Source organism: Triplophysa rosa, linkage group LG5, assembly GCF_024868665.1.
Source record: "Triplophysa rosa linkage group LG5, Trosa_1v2, whole genome shotgun sequence".
Classification (NCBI taxonomy): domain Eukaryota; kingdom Metazoa; phylum Chordata; class Actinopteri; order Cypriniformes; family Nemacheilidae; genus Triplophysa; species Triplophysa rosa.
Genome location: NC_079894.1, coordinates 1,636,028 through 1,650,914, shown reverse-complemented (window position 1 = coordinate 1,650,914; position 14,887 = coordinate 1,636,028). Strand labels below are relative to the sequence as shown.

General features: G+C 39.3%; 1 protein-coding gene across 2 annotated transcripts; it reads left to right on the top strand.

Moving 5' to 3' along the window:
- Nucleotides 1–5,023: 5,023 nt before the first annotated feature.
- Nucleotides 5,024–10,054, top strand: LOC130553872 (gastrula zinc finger protein XlCGF8.2DB-like). Of its 2 annotated transcripts, none has more exons than XM_057333077.1 (2): nucleotides 5,024–5,129; nucleotides 8,987–10,054. In XM_057333077.1, the coding sequence occupies exon 2, from the start codon at nucleotides 8,992–8,994 to the stop codon at nucleotides 10,042–10,044; it is 1,053 nt and encodes a 350-aa protein (XP_057189060.1). In that variant the 5' UTR covers nucleotides 5,024–5,129; nucleotides 8,987–8,991; the 3' UTR covers nucleotides 10,045–10,054. The 2 variants fall into 2 exon arrangements, with proteins under 2 accessions (XP_057189060.1, XP_057189061.1); XM_057333078.1 differs by lacking the exon at nucleotides 5,024–5,129 and adding an exon at nucleotides 5,914–6,378.
- The last annotated feature ends 4,833 nt before the right edge of the window (nucleotides 10,055–14,887 follow it).

The window sequence follows — 14,887 nt, the reverse complement described above, 5'->3', positions numbered from 1 at the left end:
TCCGGGAAAGCATGGCTGACATTTCGACGCCCGCTTCTTCCTGGGCTCGACCCCCCGAGGGAGGGAGCCCAATCAATCGTCGGAGTCGGATGGCAGTATGTCACCCCCCGATGCTGCAAGACCTCATCCTCACACATCGTGTCCGAATACGTGATTGAGGAGTAAGACGGTGGGACCGTCTCCTGGGGGACGATCAGACGAGCGAGACGAGGTGCGAACGGTCCGTGAGCCAGCGGCTGGCGGATTATCGCTCACAGTAATCCTCATATCACCCTCGCTGCTCGCCGTAGAGGACGGCGGGGCCGTAGTCCTGCCGCCACAGAACGGGGAGCAAACGAGGTGGTGGCTGAGTCCCGTGGGAACACAGCCACCCATGACGCAATGTCTGAATTGTCACCGCCCGCAGTGCGGGCAGGACGTATCCACAACGTCTGCCCCAGCGTACTGGAAGCAGGCATCGTGTCCGTCCCCCTCCTCGATGAGTGTGTTGCACCCATGAGAACAGCGGGACAAGCCACGCTGGAGAAATTTGCTCTTTTAGAAAAGGAAATTTGCTCGAACACCTCCGGAACTGCCGAGACGCCCAGGGGAGAGTCACTGCAGGAAGGGACCGTCCGCTGTCCACGTCGTAGATTCCAGCAGAAAAATGATCACCCAAGATCGTAGAGAAGCTCATCAGATGCGTAGGCTCTGAAGAACAAAAGGTGAATGAATGAGCACGCCGGCTTCCCTCTTATACCCGGACATCCGGGGAGGAGCCCGGCATGCAAATTTCATTCGCCAATTTTCATTGGCCTTTTCAAAATACTCAGAAGATGATAGGTTCTCAAGACGAACCCCATTCTGTCGGTTCGACACAACGTCGAGAGACCGACAGAAAGGGAACTCGGGATAGCCAAAGCTGTGAAGGATACATTTGTTGTATCCTTCAAAACCTGCGGAAATAAGGTCGCATTTTGGGGCTGCTTTTGAAGCAAACTTTGAATCGGGACAGCCTTACCAGCCTTCAGTCACACTGCTGTGATTCAATTGGTCTTAAAATGCAGCCTTCAAAGCACGCAGCCCCTGATTTGGGACACAGCCAATATATATACAGAAGTGCAGGGAACAAACAGGAAATAGGACACAGGTGAAACCGGTTGACAATCACAAGACACAATGCACGATGGGATATGGAGTCCTAGACTAAGGCTATGTCCGAAATCACCTACTTCCAACTATATAGTAGGCGAAAATGAATATGAGTCATGAATAGTATGTCAGAAACCCTCTTTAAACAGGTGGCGAGAAATACTCGGATGGTCTACTACTTCCGCCAAGATTCATGAGTGTGGATTGGATGGACACTTATCTATTTCAAATTTCAAAAGTAAGGCTGCGTCCAAATACCCCCACTTGCGGTCTTGGCCACTTGAGAGCGTGTGTTCGTGACAGGAAGGAAGAGCGTAAGTGTGTTCAATGTCTTAAAAATGCCAAAGTGCAAATGCCAAAGTGCAGTGCGCTTAACGCACACTAAACCCACACTTGCTTGAATATGCCCTTTTCACATGATGTCACGCATCTTCCGTTCTGCCACGAAGCAGTGTATCGGTACTTCCGCTAGCACTCCAGTTCATAAGGTGGTGGTAATGCACCTATAAGCTGGTTTGCCAACCGCCAGTAAAACTCAAGAAGAAGTTACTTCGCTAGCGCCTCAGAATGGAGTTTACCAAGTCTCTTGCACATCTGCCACAAATACGGCTAGATGATGTACAACGTCTTGCAGACAAATTTTCACTAACGACAAGATCAAAGCTAGAGAAAGGATACAAATTCTTTGTTGAACAGTACCTGTTTGATTATGAAGGTAAGTGTTTTGTTTTCTTTTCTTTTTGTGTTAGCGAAGGTGCTAGGTACTAGCAAGTACTTGAATACGTGTTCTGTCAGTTTTTTTTCACTGTTGTTAAATTCCAGCGCGACGGCAAAACGGAAGTTCTTCTTATTCCTCTTCTTGTTTGTTGCAAGACGGATGTTATGATACACTGCTTTGCGAAAAGGCGGAAGTTAAGTGATGTCATTGTGAAAAGGGCCTATACCGCTTCGGAGCGGTATTAAGGCTAGGCGTATGCCATCATGAATCATGTTCTGGATACGAATCATGCGACTTTTTGCTCGGGTCTCGAGAGATGTTGCGGAAAGCTTTCCAGTGTATTTAATACGACAACTTTTTAAGGTTATATCTTTATTTAATCTATGTTTGGCTAACGTGTTTTTTCTTTTGTTTTAGTTTTTTGGGTACAGCTTCTTTGATACAATACAAATAAAGCGCTATAAAAATAAATCTGACTTGACTATATAATTAGATATTACATATAATTTTGTAATAAAATGTAGTGTTACATATTTTATTGGTGAAAACTCCAGAGTTATGTATTTTGTAAAACTGCTTGTTATCTCGTAATTAGAAACACCACATTAATTAACGTTATATGTTTGCACTAAGTGTGTCCCATTGGTTTAGAAATACTACATGCTCACTTGGGATCTTCACGCCCACTAGAACACTAGGGCCAAAAACAGGAAATACGTCATTAAAGTAGTCAAGCGCAAAGACCGCAAGAGGGGGTATTTGGACGCAGCCTAAATCAAATAAATATAGCGGAAAACTTCAAGGCGGGCTTCCGTTTCTAATGTTAGTGCCAATAAATAAATTTTTCGTTATTAAATGATGTTTTTATCAACGCTCACGTGTAGGATGTAGTTAATACGTCATAGGTCAAAGAGAATACATGTCACATGACCATAAAATATGGAGGCCGCAGTATGTCCTAAGTATATTCATGCTACTCCCACTCATACTATATAGAACGTACTGTTTTAACGGCCAATAGGTAGGTACTTATTCAAATTCAGTATGTACTGTCACAGTATGCGAATTCGGACGCAGCCTAAAACACAGGCAAAAACACAGAGCAAAATGGCGCCATCAGGTGAAGATCATAGGTGCCAGCAGCAGGGTGTATCAGCAGGCTAATTTTCATCTGTTGACCCTTGCCAGATAAGGCAACCTAGGATTAAAACGCACTCAATTAAAAAAAAAAGAAAAAAAAAAACAATTATAAAAAAGAATATATCGAAACATAATAACACAAGTATACAAAAAAATCAATTAAAACACATTCCCAATTCATTTCAGAGAGGGACTAAGATTCATTTAAACAAAAGCATTTCAATTCTATTTAAGCTACACAACCAGGCAAAAAGAGACAAACCCATTCATTGGCTAAATTAACATATGCTCTGTTATTTCAGCCCAATATGAGGGTGGTTTCAGTTACGGTCGATATGATGAGAACCCATGCAGGCAGGCGAAGGGAGAACATATAATATTTATTAACTGAAAACACAAAACAAAACCAACGAGGGGGAAAAAAGAGTAACACACTAATATAAACTTGAAAATAAACCACAGGATATGAAGACACGAATGAAATACGTGGGTAAATATATCCTGGAATAGGCGAAAAGCGTGTACCAACACTAGAAACCGCAAACGAATAACAATGAATCGACAAGAAACTTGAGAATGAGGGTAACATTAAATAGGAAAGCATTATAGAGGATAATTACCAAAGAGATGGGGAGCCAGGTGACGAGGATTTAACAATAATGGAATGATTACGGGAAACGAGGGCGGGGCTAAGAGACGAGACAGGAGGACACGTGGCGCACAATAACAACAAACTCCACGCGCCTCCACACATAACGCCCGCAGGACATGGTTCTGTCATGACTGTCGAGTTAGAGAACTCGAGACCAGAAAAACAGTCCTGACAGTTACAACTCATGGTTTGGTACCCATGGTTGAAACAAAAAGAATGTTCTTACATTATATGTAGGGTAATTTTATGTACAAAAGAGTAAATCACAATAATGACTTTGCTAGGTTTTCACAGACAGGGTCACAATTATGTAGCTTATTAAATGTATCTGAACTTATTTATATTTTCTTAGACAGATATTAGACAGTTTCTGATGGCTCCCTCTTTGTTCAGACAACATGCCACTTTCATCTTTGGGCACAAACTATAGTTTCATGAGAAATTTTAATCTTAATGCTGCATAAATCACTTATGAGTCATTTTATAAAGATTAACTTAAAGTGACGACCATCAGTGAATATTCCAAGTATTTACAGGGACGTTTTCATGTCACACTGAAGCGCTGAGATCAAGCTCACCTTACAATAATATAAAATCTTCCAAAATGAGAGAAGTGATGGCTCTGTGGCTGTCCTCGTCGCTTGGCAGTTGCCAGTCTACATAATAATCAGACTTAAGTATTAATGTTTCTGTCTTTTTTGGAACTGGAACATTCCTAAAACATGCAGTGCTCCATAGTTGGAGACATAGTGAGATGGTAAAATGAGCAACCAAATACTTTCACAATCGTTTAGTCATATTCTATATATGTATAACTTACCATAGCAATAACAATTTAAAATTGTAATTAAAATGGCTGAAATAATCAACCCCATAATAAATGGCACATTTACAATACATGTTAAAGATACAAGGAACTATGCATATTTTGCAGCCATGAGTGAAATATAAAGACGGCAACCAATTTGGTGTTAAAGTTCTATTTTATCAAATAGTATCAAATAGTATCAAATAGATTTAAAATCTATTTGATACTGTGATTGGATGTGGAGAAGCCAGTGGTGCACAATTACTCATGTAAACTGATGTGAAAAAAATAAATATACGAGGTATTCAAATGAAGTATCATAAGACCTATCAAAGCCATTCTCTATAGTTAGTGTGTTCATCTTCATGGCGCGCTGCACAGACGGATCAGCGATGACATCAAAATACCGCGAGAGTGAATTAAAAACATGAGGAGCAGTGTACTGTCGCGGTACTTTGAAATCATCCGCTGATTAGTCTGAGCAGCTGCACAAATTCGAACGCATCCATTATTTTCAGTGGCGCTTTAACGCGAAACAGGAAACTCATGAATATTCATGTTCACTCCGCCTATAGGGTCACCGAAAATCACAACATCGTGCGTCGTCCTCTAGCCCCGCCCCTGCGGGTAAACCAATACAATCGTAAGCACGAACGGCTGGATAACAAGACCTTTAACAGGTTAGTGCACTGCATGCATGTTAACTTTTTGGACTTGCTCTCAATTTTCCATGTCCGAGTTATTTTGGGAAAAGAGTACATTAGAGATGACGTTTTTGTTTGCAAAACCCGTAAGCGAGTTAGCATTTTAGCTCTTTGTGCATCGCACCCAAGTCACTGGTTTTTATGAATGTTTTTTTTTGTTGTAAAAACGACTTAACGAAGTATTTTCACGTTTTATTATACAACACACACAGTTAAATAACCTCCTCCCTCGGCGCATAAAGATCTTACAGACGCAAATCTCTGAATACGTGGATGGAGATTCATTCACGGAGTATTTACTTGGAAACACGTTTTAAATAAAGTTTGAAAAAGATGTCGGAGGCTTGCTGGTGACGTTGATTGACCTTAGTGTAGATTGGAGTTTAAGGAGCTCACATGCAAACTAAGTACCATAGCTAACATTTCAGCAATAAAGCAAGGTTGCGGTAGTTGACAAATATTAAAGAAATGTGGGCTCGATACGCATGAACGCACTGCAAACAATTTAGAGGGTATACTTGTCGTCATGTAGCGTAAGTGGCCGGAGAAAGTCTCTGGCTGCGGAGATGCTGCACTTTCAAAATCATAAACTCATTTCTGTATTTACTGAATAACAGTTTATCGCCTCTTTACATAGCATTCCAAAGTAATATGTATACACTGCATCTTTATAAAGTCATGTGATTTTTTTATTTCTTCGGGACTGAAAGAACAAAATATTGAATCAGACAGTTGTATCATTAAACACATTATTTGCTGTTACTCGCACGCAGTATTACAGTATTAAAATATCACATCGGATTATGTAATTGATCAGCGCAGTTACTACAAAGGGCGACGGGTGCCAAAGAAAGTCCTTGGCTGCTAGAGATGCCGTTGTGCCGCTGCTGGAGAAGCCACCGGAAGTGCCACTTGAGATGCCGATGCCGCGATTTGCGCTAGCCCTTACTGGGAAAATGACTGCTTACAATATCAGGAAACACAATTCCACGCAACATTTCAGTTTTCAGGGGCCTCATTTATAACCGTTGCGTATGCTCAAAACATGCCCTGAAAGAGGCGTACGCCACTTCCCACGCAAAAGATGGGATTTATAAAAACAAACTTAACGGAAAAATGTGCGCACCTGCACGCAAACTCTGACCCATGCGTACGCACATTTTGGAGACAGAGCAGTTTGGCGACACCGATGGTGAGTTAGTGAACTCAAGTTAGATTGCAAAAGGTAAGTGTGATAAAAACGATTATAAGCATTAATCCCTCACACACATTTAATGTGACCTTAAATATCCTCATTATCACGAAGATTAAATCTGCAGAGTTATTTGCGCTTGTATTGAGTGATACTTGTTTCATGCAGCTCTTGTAAAATCAAATCTTGTAAAACTCAAATCTTAAATAAAAATTAAATCTAAACATTTAATCAGCGCTGTCTCACCATCACACTATGAGCGCATGAGGAGGAGATGATCCGACTGCATAGAATATAGGACAGCATTTAATTTGACCTCATATCCGTTAAAGATCCACATTATCATGAAGATTTAAGGTCTTTGCACATACAGTCCGAAATTTTCGTATGCGTTTTTCGTATTTGGCTCTTGTTTGTACGGTGTCTCTGAATTGTTAAAAAAGGCCACTCAAAATGCTTGACGGATGCGAAAAACGCATAAAATCGAACCCGGTCCGAATTTTTTTATGACGGACGAAAATATCGGAGGCAGTGTGTAAATGTGATTGACACAACGTGAGGTCGTATTTATTTTTTAACGTGCGGAAATTTCGGACGCAAATTTCGGACTCAATGTGCAATGGGCTTAAATCTGAAGAGTTATTTGCGCTTGTATTGAGCGATAATTGTTTCAGGCACCTTCTTGTAAAATCCAAAACTCAAATTTTAAATAAAAATTCGATCTAAATATTTAATCAGCACTGTCTCACCATCACACTATGAGCGCATGAGGAGGAGATGATCTGACTGAATAGGGACAGCATCAAATATGATAACTGCAGAACACTGTAAGAAGTAAAAAAGTATATTTTCCTTAAATACTGAGCATAATCATCGAATGTCAAAGTCTGAAAATTCAGCCATTAAGCTCTTGCACAATCGTTTCTCTTTATGTTATCAGTCCTAACGATGTTCATAACAAAATGAAGAAAAAATGAAGAAACATTGGTCTATTACAATTATGTCTTCAAATGTTATCTCAGGTGAAGGACACCACTAATTAATGATGTGATTTTAATGAGGTGTTAATGATCAGTCTAAATGCTGTAAACATTTAAATGCTGCAGAGACCTTCTTTGGCTTGTTTGGGATCGGGTGTTTTAGGCAGTTTTACATCATTTTTAGTTATTTTTCTAAGGCATCTGATAGCGGTTGGACCCGGAAACGATATACGTCCATTATGGTGCGTGACGTCAGGCTTAACAAGCGGATTGGATGCCAGGCTTATTAATATACGAATCAGCATTCATGAGGTGCTTTGCATTGACTATTTATGGGTAAAAATGGGCGTATACAGGGCAGAATATGAGGCTGATTCATGTACGCACAATTGCAGGTGATCTGTGATTTATAAAGCGAATATTGCTTACAGCTGTGCGTACGCACGGTTTTATAAATCTGAATATTTTTTGGCGTACACTATTTTTGGTTTTCGGGCGCATGTACACTTTTAGTAAGGATCCTATGCACAGTTTTATAAATGAGACCGCAGGGGCCTCATGTATCAACGCTGCGTACGCACAAAAACATTGCGTACGCCAGCTTTCACGCTCACGGTTAGATGTACTAACAGTGAAATTAACGTGAGAATGTGCGTTCCAAAAGTTTTTTTTGTGCGTACGCAATGTTTTAGTATGGAATCAACGCAAGTCTTTGTAGGCCCCAGGAACACCTGATTCCTGTAAGGATCGAGTCCAGCTGTAAGTTCAGCAAATAATTGCGTGTTTCGGTTTCTTTGTTTCTCATATTCTCCTCAGCCATTTTTCTGGGTGTTTTGCCACCCAAGGGAGCGTGTCCCGACTAGTGTTGGCTCGATACAAAAATTTTGGCTTCGGTACGGTACTGGTAATATCGGTACCATAGGTGATCCATAACCAGCCCCAAAATAAATTATTTGAAAAAAATATTAAGAAGACTGCATGAAACTGCTTTAATGCATATTTTATATATTATTTTACATATTTATTATACCATGTTATTTTTACACTTTTACACTGTATTACTGAAAAATGCTTTGGTTATATAGACTTATCATCATAATCCCACAAATATGAACAATTACATTTTGAACAACAATTAAATGTTTCAAGTAGGTCTATTTAATAGTAGCATTCAAGATGAAAACAGAATGATCCATAAAAATAAAACACTGCACAGTCTTCACTGTATAAAATAAATATGCAATGACTAAAAGATGTATGCTACAAAAATAAAAAATAATGCTACAAAAGCTTCATTTTCTCTTTAATATGTGACACAGATGTATTAGGTTACTGTCACTTTAAGGCAAATTCTTTTTTTGATGCGGATATACATTTAAAACACAACGGACTGTGCTTATGTGAACCTTTTGTGTTTTTGACATAGCATAGTGTGTATTTGACAGTATAACAACATATACTGTATATATATATATATATATATATATATATAAACATATAACACTGTGCTAGTGGTTTTTGGATATTTCGATGCAAAGATCTTACATGTTGTGCTTTTAATTGCATTCAATCATGTGTTAATGTTGACAGATCTAGGAAATTTCTTAAAAACAATACTAAAAATAAAATACTAATAAAATACTTATTTTGTTTGATTTTAGATCTAATGGAACTGAAAGAAACATCAGTATATCCTCATTGTGGAAAGGGATTTGAAAGTAAAGAGCAGCTTGTGGAGCACATAAGAATCCACACTGGACAAAAGCCTTTCACCTGCCCTCAGTGTGAAAAACATTTCTCAAGCCAAGGAAGACTTACTGCTCACATGAGAACTCACACTGGAGAGCGTCCATTCACTTGTGTTCAGTGTGGAAAGAGTTTCACATTAAAACATCATCTTCAAGCTCACATGAAAGTTCACACTGGAGAGCGCCCATACACATGTGTTCAGTGTGGAAGGAGTTTTGCAGATAAAATAAATCTTGATACCCACATGAGAATTCACTCTGGAGAGCGTCCATACACGTGTGATGAGTGTGGAAAGAGTTTCACAAATAAAATAAATCTTGATATCCACATGAGAATTCACACTGGAGAGCGTCCATACTTGTGTGTTCACTGTGGAAACAGTTTCACACAAAAAAAATGTCTTGATGTCCACATGAGAATTCACACTGGAGAGCGTCCATACTTGTGTGTTCACTGTGGAAAGAGTTTCACAGATAAAAGAAATCTTAATACCCACATGAGAGTTCACACTGCAGAGCGTCCATACTTTTGTGTTCACTGTGGAAAGAGTTTCACACAAAAAAACAATCTTGATGTTCACATGAGAAGTCATACTGGAGAACGACCATACACCTGTTCTCTGTGTGGAAAGAGTTTCGCAGATAAAAGAAATCTTGAGAACCACATGAGAGTTCACACTGGAGAGCGACCATATGTGTGTGTTCACTGTGTAAAGAGTTTCACACAAAAAAAATGTCTTGATGTCCACATGAGAAATCATACTGGAGAACGCCCATACACATGTGTTCAGTGTGGAAAGAATTTCAAACAAAAATATATTCTTGATGCCCACATGAGAATTCACACTGGAGAACGGCCATACACATGTGTTCAGTGTGAAAAGAGTTTTAGATACAAAAGAAATCTTGTGAACCACATGAAGGTTCACACTAAAGAACGCCCATACACCTGTTCAGAAAGAGAAAAGTAGTCTTAAGAAACACGAGCTAAAATTCATGCTAAAGTGCGCCTGTACATATGTCTGCAGTGTGCAAGGATTTTGCCAAATAAAGGAAAACTTACTGTAGACATGAGAACTCACACTGGAGAGCACACACAACCATGTCTGATTCCGCTAGGTGTCAATGTGCTGCAACAGAATAAAATGAATGCAAATAGAAGAAACCCTGCAAATCAAGAAAACATCATCAGTTTGATAACACATGCGGTGCGAAAACACACAATATAACCAAATACTGAAATGTGATGCAAGCAGGAGAGATAACAACGGAAACGTTTCCAACAGGATGCAAAAAGTGAAGAACCCAACTGGGAGGGATGTACAAACCATAATAAACTCACACACATCATTAACACCTCCCTGCTCACCTTTCCATCCACATTCAAACAGTCCCAGGTCACGCCCCTACTGAAGAAACCCACATTGGACCCCTCTACTACCGACAGTTACAGACCTGTCTCTCTGCTCCCATTTATTGCAAAAACACTTGAAAGGGCAGTTTTCAACCAGGTGTCGTCCTACCTATCCCAGAACAAACTTCTGGATGACAAGCAGTCTGGCTTCAAAACAAACCACTCCACTGAGACTGCACTGCTTTCTGTCACAGAAGCACTGCGGCTAGCCAAGGCGGAATCTAAATCCTCAGTCCTGATTCTGCTAGACCTATCTGCAGCGTTTGACACTGTCAATCACCAGATACTGCTAGCAACCCTGTCATCTCTAGGAATCTCAGGCTCTCCTCTCCACTGGTTCAAATCCTACCTCTCCGGCAGATCCTTTAGGGTGTCATGGAGGGGCTCGCTATCCACTGTTCACCACATGATCACTGGGGTCCCTCAGGGATCGGTGCTTGGACCGCTGCTTTTTTCCATCTACACGACATCCTTGGGACCCATCATAGGGGCACACGGCTTCTCATATCACTGTTATGCTGACGACACCCAGATCTACATCTCGTTTCACCCAGACAATACCATTGTAGCAGCTCGCATTACAGCCTGCCTAGAAGACATCTCAGCTTGGATGAAAGAGCATCACCTCCAGCTGAACCCGGCCAAGACGGAACTACTCGTGTTTCCGGCACACCCCACGGTGCAACACGATCTCACCATCCAACTTGGCAATACCACAATCACTCCTTCCAAACCAGCCAGGAACCTCGGAGTCATATTTGATGAACAGCTGTCCTTCAATGATCACATTGCAAAGACAACGCGGTCATGCCGATATGCCTTATTCAACATTAGAAAGGTTAGACCCCATCTCACGGAGCACGCGGCACAACTCCTCGTCCAGGCCCTGGTAATCTCAAGGTTGGACTACTGCAATGCTCTCCTTGCTGGTTTTCCTGCAAAGGCTATCAAACCGCTCCAGCTGGTTCAGAATGCAGCAGCAAGCCTCATCTTCCAACAGCCGAAAAGGGCTCATGTGACACCCCTTTTCATCTCTCTCCACTGGCTACCGGTTGAAGCCCGTATCAGATTCAAGTCACTAATGCTTGCCTACAGGACTATCACTGGATCTGCACCGGCATACTTTCACACCCTCCTACACTCCTACACCCCATCAAGATCCCTGCATTCAGCAAACCAGCGGCGTCTTGTACTGCCTTCCCATAAGGGCAGTAAATCGCTTTCCCGCTCATTCTCATTCACTCCTCCCTGGTGGAACATTCTTCCTAACTCGGTCCGGTCAACCACATCTCTCACAACATTCAAAAAACTACTTAAAACCCATCTCTTCTGTGAATACTTGACAGACAAATGAAAAAAAAAAACACTAACCCTCTCTCTTTCTCTCAACAGGTAGTGGTCTGGCTTTTGTTGAAACTAGTAACTTTGTATTGGCACCTATTGTATTATTGCTCCTGTATGACATATCGCTTACTGCTCCCTGAACTCTTTGTAAGCTGCTTTGGATAAAAGCGTCTGCTAAATGACTAAATGTAAATGTAAATGTAAACATTAACCAAATAATTTTAAGCGACATGACAGACATGTCGCAACACATTAGATATACCGTGTTATTTAGTGTTTTTAAAGATTTTTTGCGACATACAGGACAAGATACAATTACAGTTTTTCTTGATTGCTAACACACAATTCATGAAACAATTCACCATTTTCTGACAACTGTAAACACATTCTCAGAACAATACACCAGCTTGTACAAACCCCACACAAAAACAACCTCATTTTGCAAAGGTTTAACCATGTTCTCATTCAGAAAACACAAACACACAATATAATGAACTGAAGTGTCAAGTTGTAAACTCAAATAGCACACATTTATCCATCAGTAAACATTCAGTGGCAAAACTGATGACACACCAATCAGAATCTCAGGATCATATCAATAGGAGCTCATCCTAGAATCATCTACTGGGCTTTATACTACTTACTGTAAACATACAGTATAATTACAGTACACTCTTTATATGAGAAACATTTCTCTTTTCTGTATCCAGTAAACTGTACGTTTACACCCTCAAATTTGTGATTGTCAAGTTTACAAATTTGTATTTGTAGCCTTTTTTACCTGTTCCGTATTTTTGCAGAAAATAGCATACAGTATATTTTATGAAATTGGGCCAAAGGTGCAGAGAATGCCATATTTTTTAACATTGCCTCCTATTGACAAATCTCTTTACTGTATTGTTTCCTTTATCTTCTCTGTAAGTCGCTTTGGATAAAAGCATCTGCTAAATGCCTGAACGTAAATGTTATTTGTGCAGTTGTGTACCGTATTGTGTTGCGTGACCAGTTCATATTGTTCTTTGGTTTTTGAGCTTTTCTTGTCTTGTAAGATCATCTTCATCTACTTTACAGTAGTGTAATGTTTTATTTTTCATTTTATCCTAAAGCTCATTCTTACAATTTGCTCTGTCTGCACTATTTTATGTTGTATATTCTAACAAACACTAAGATGTCAGATTATTCTTGAATCCCAATAAGTGATTTTAGTTACAGCATTTTGTATTGATCTCACCAGTGTCTAAGACTATGTTGTAGTGTGGGTGTTATTGAGGGCTTGTGTGTCATATGGGGAAGCAATTTTGAATGGTTTTGATAAGAGAGCTTAATTTTGACCTGAAAATAGGATGTTTGGGGAATTGGGTGAGATGTTATAGATTTGTGTTTACTGTCTTGAGAATACGAGGCATAATTTCAAGAAATGTGTTTAAGCTATCGAGAAAAACTGTTAATAAGAAACCTTTTTTAAAAGTCACAAGTCACCAAGTGTGCAGGACATTGTTTAATGGTGCGCAATTTCAATATTTGAGCTCAAGAATGTTTATCGTTTATTTAAAATAGGTTTGAGGGATTATTTTTAGTCATTTAGATTTTGGCACCATTTTATATGAGCTTAAAAGGTTATATCTAAAACAAGCACAAATTTCCCATGTTTTAGGTAAAATATGGAATGCGAGTTTGTAAAAAGTACTTATGTCTCCCTGCCTTTAGTGTAAAGATTCTTTTTTTTTAATAATTTGGATTTGAATTAATAAGATTGAATTTTTATTATGGTTTGTAGATGCAAATAAACTACAAGACCGTCCCAGTTATTCGCTTTTTGTATCCCGTTAGATACCGTTCCATTTGGTTGTGTTGCGAGTTTCTGTAGCGCATGTGTTGTCAAACTTTTCTTAATTTTCTGGAGATTTTCTAATTGCGTGTGTTTTCTTACGTTGCAGTGGATCGACACCTAACGTCCACTGTACAGTATATGAGTGTAAAAAGTGTTTCACAGAGGTTTTGTTCTCACTGTCTGTGTTTAGAATTGTCTTTCAGGATTTATGTACAGGTGTGAGTCTGAAAATGTTCTGTTCAAACAGCGGCTCACAGCTGAAACACTCTGTATGTAGGGCTGTGATGGTACAGTTTTTTCTTACCGCGGGCGGTTAATCGAACCCAACAACACACCTCCACAAATCTACCATTTATAAAGATTTTTTTCAGAGTGCAACATAAACAAGGCTTTTTCTCTGCAGAAGCTGCACAAAGAACAACAGGGTAACAATGTAAACGCACTTGAAACTTTGAATAATTATCGTTTTTAACAGAAAATTATCATTAATATTATATAACTATTAATTAGGGTACATTTATAAAAAACAACCTTTTTCAAAGCGCAACATAAAAAGGGAATATCGGGCTAGCCTGTACAAGTGTTCGGCTGTTGTACAACTACTGGGCCGCTTTAGTGAATCGGCAAGGTCTAACGAAGATATTTCAGTAGCAAAACTTGACAGCATGTAGATTTTCATTTGTGAACTTGTAAAGTAAGTATTTGTACCTGTACACTAAAATGTACACTCACAGCCCCAATGTGAAAACTTGTAACATAAAAAACTGAAGTTGAATGTTGAGATTCGCACTCGTGGACAAAACTCAGATGTGTAAACTGGCATTTACAAAATACATTGGCAGATACAAATGCATAGCACATATTTATGGAGGACTAAGCCTGCAAAAATTAGCTATTATTGATCTTAGCTTTAACTTTTCTTTTCATTTTTAAATTGATTTATTATTTTTTGTGTCCATTTTTTTATTATTTATTATTATTATTATTATTTATTTTTAGATTATTTTATTTATCATTTCCTTTTATTTTTACATTTATTTATTTATACGTTTATTTATTTTTATATTTATTTATTATCGCATGTATTTATTTCCACTTTTATTTATTTATTCTTGTATTTATTCTTACTTTTCTGTGTCTTGTATGATAATTAGATGGGTTGGTCTTGCCTACTATTGGTTCAGTGTAGATTGAAGCGTTTGATCGATTACTCTTGACTTGTTTT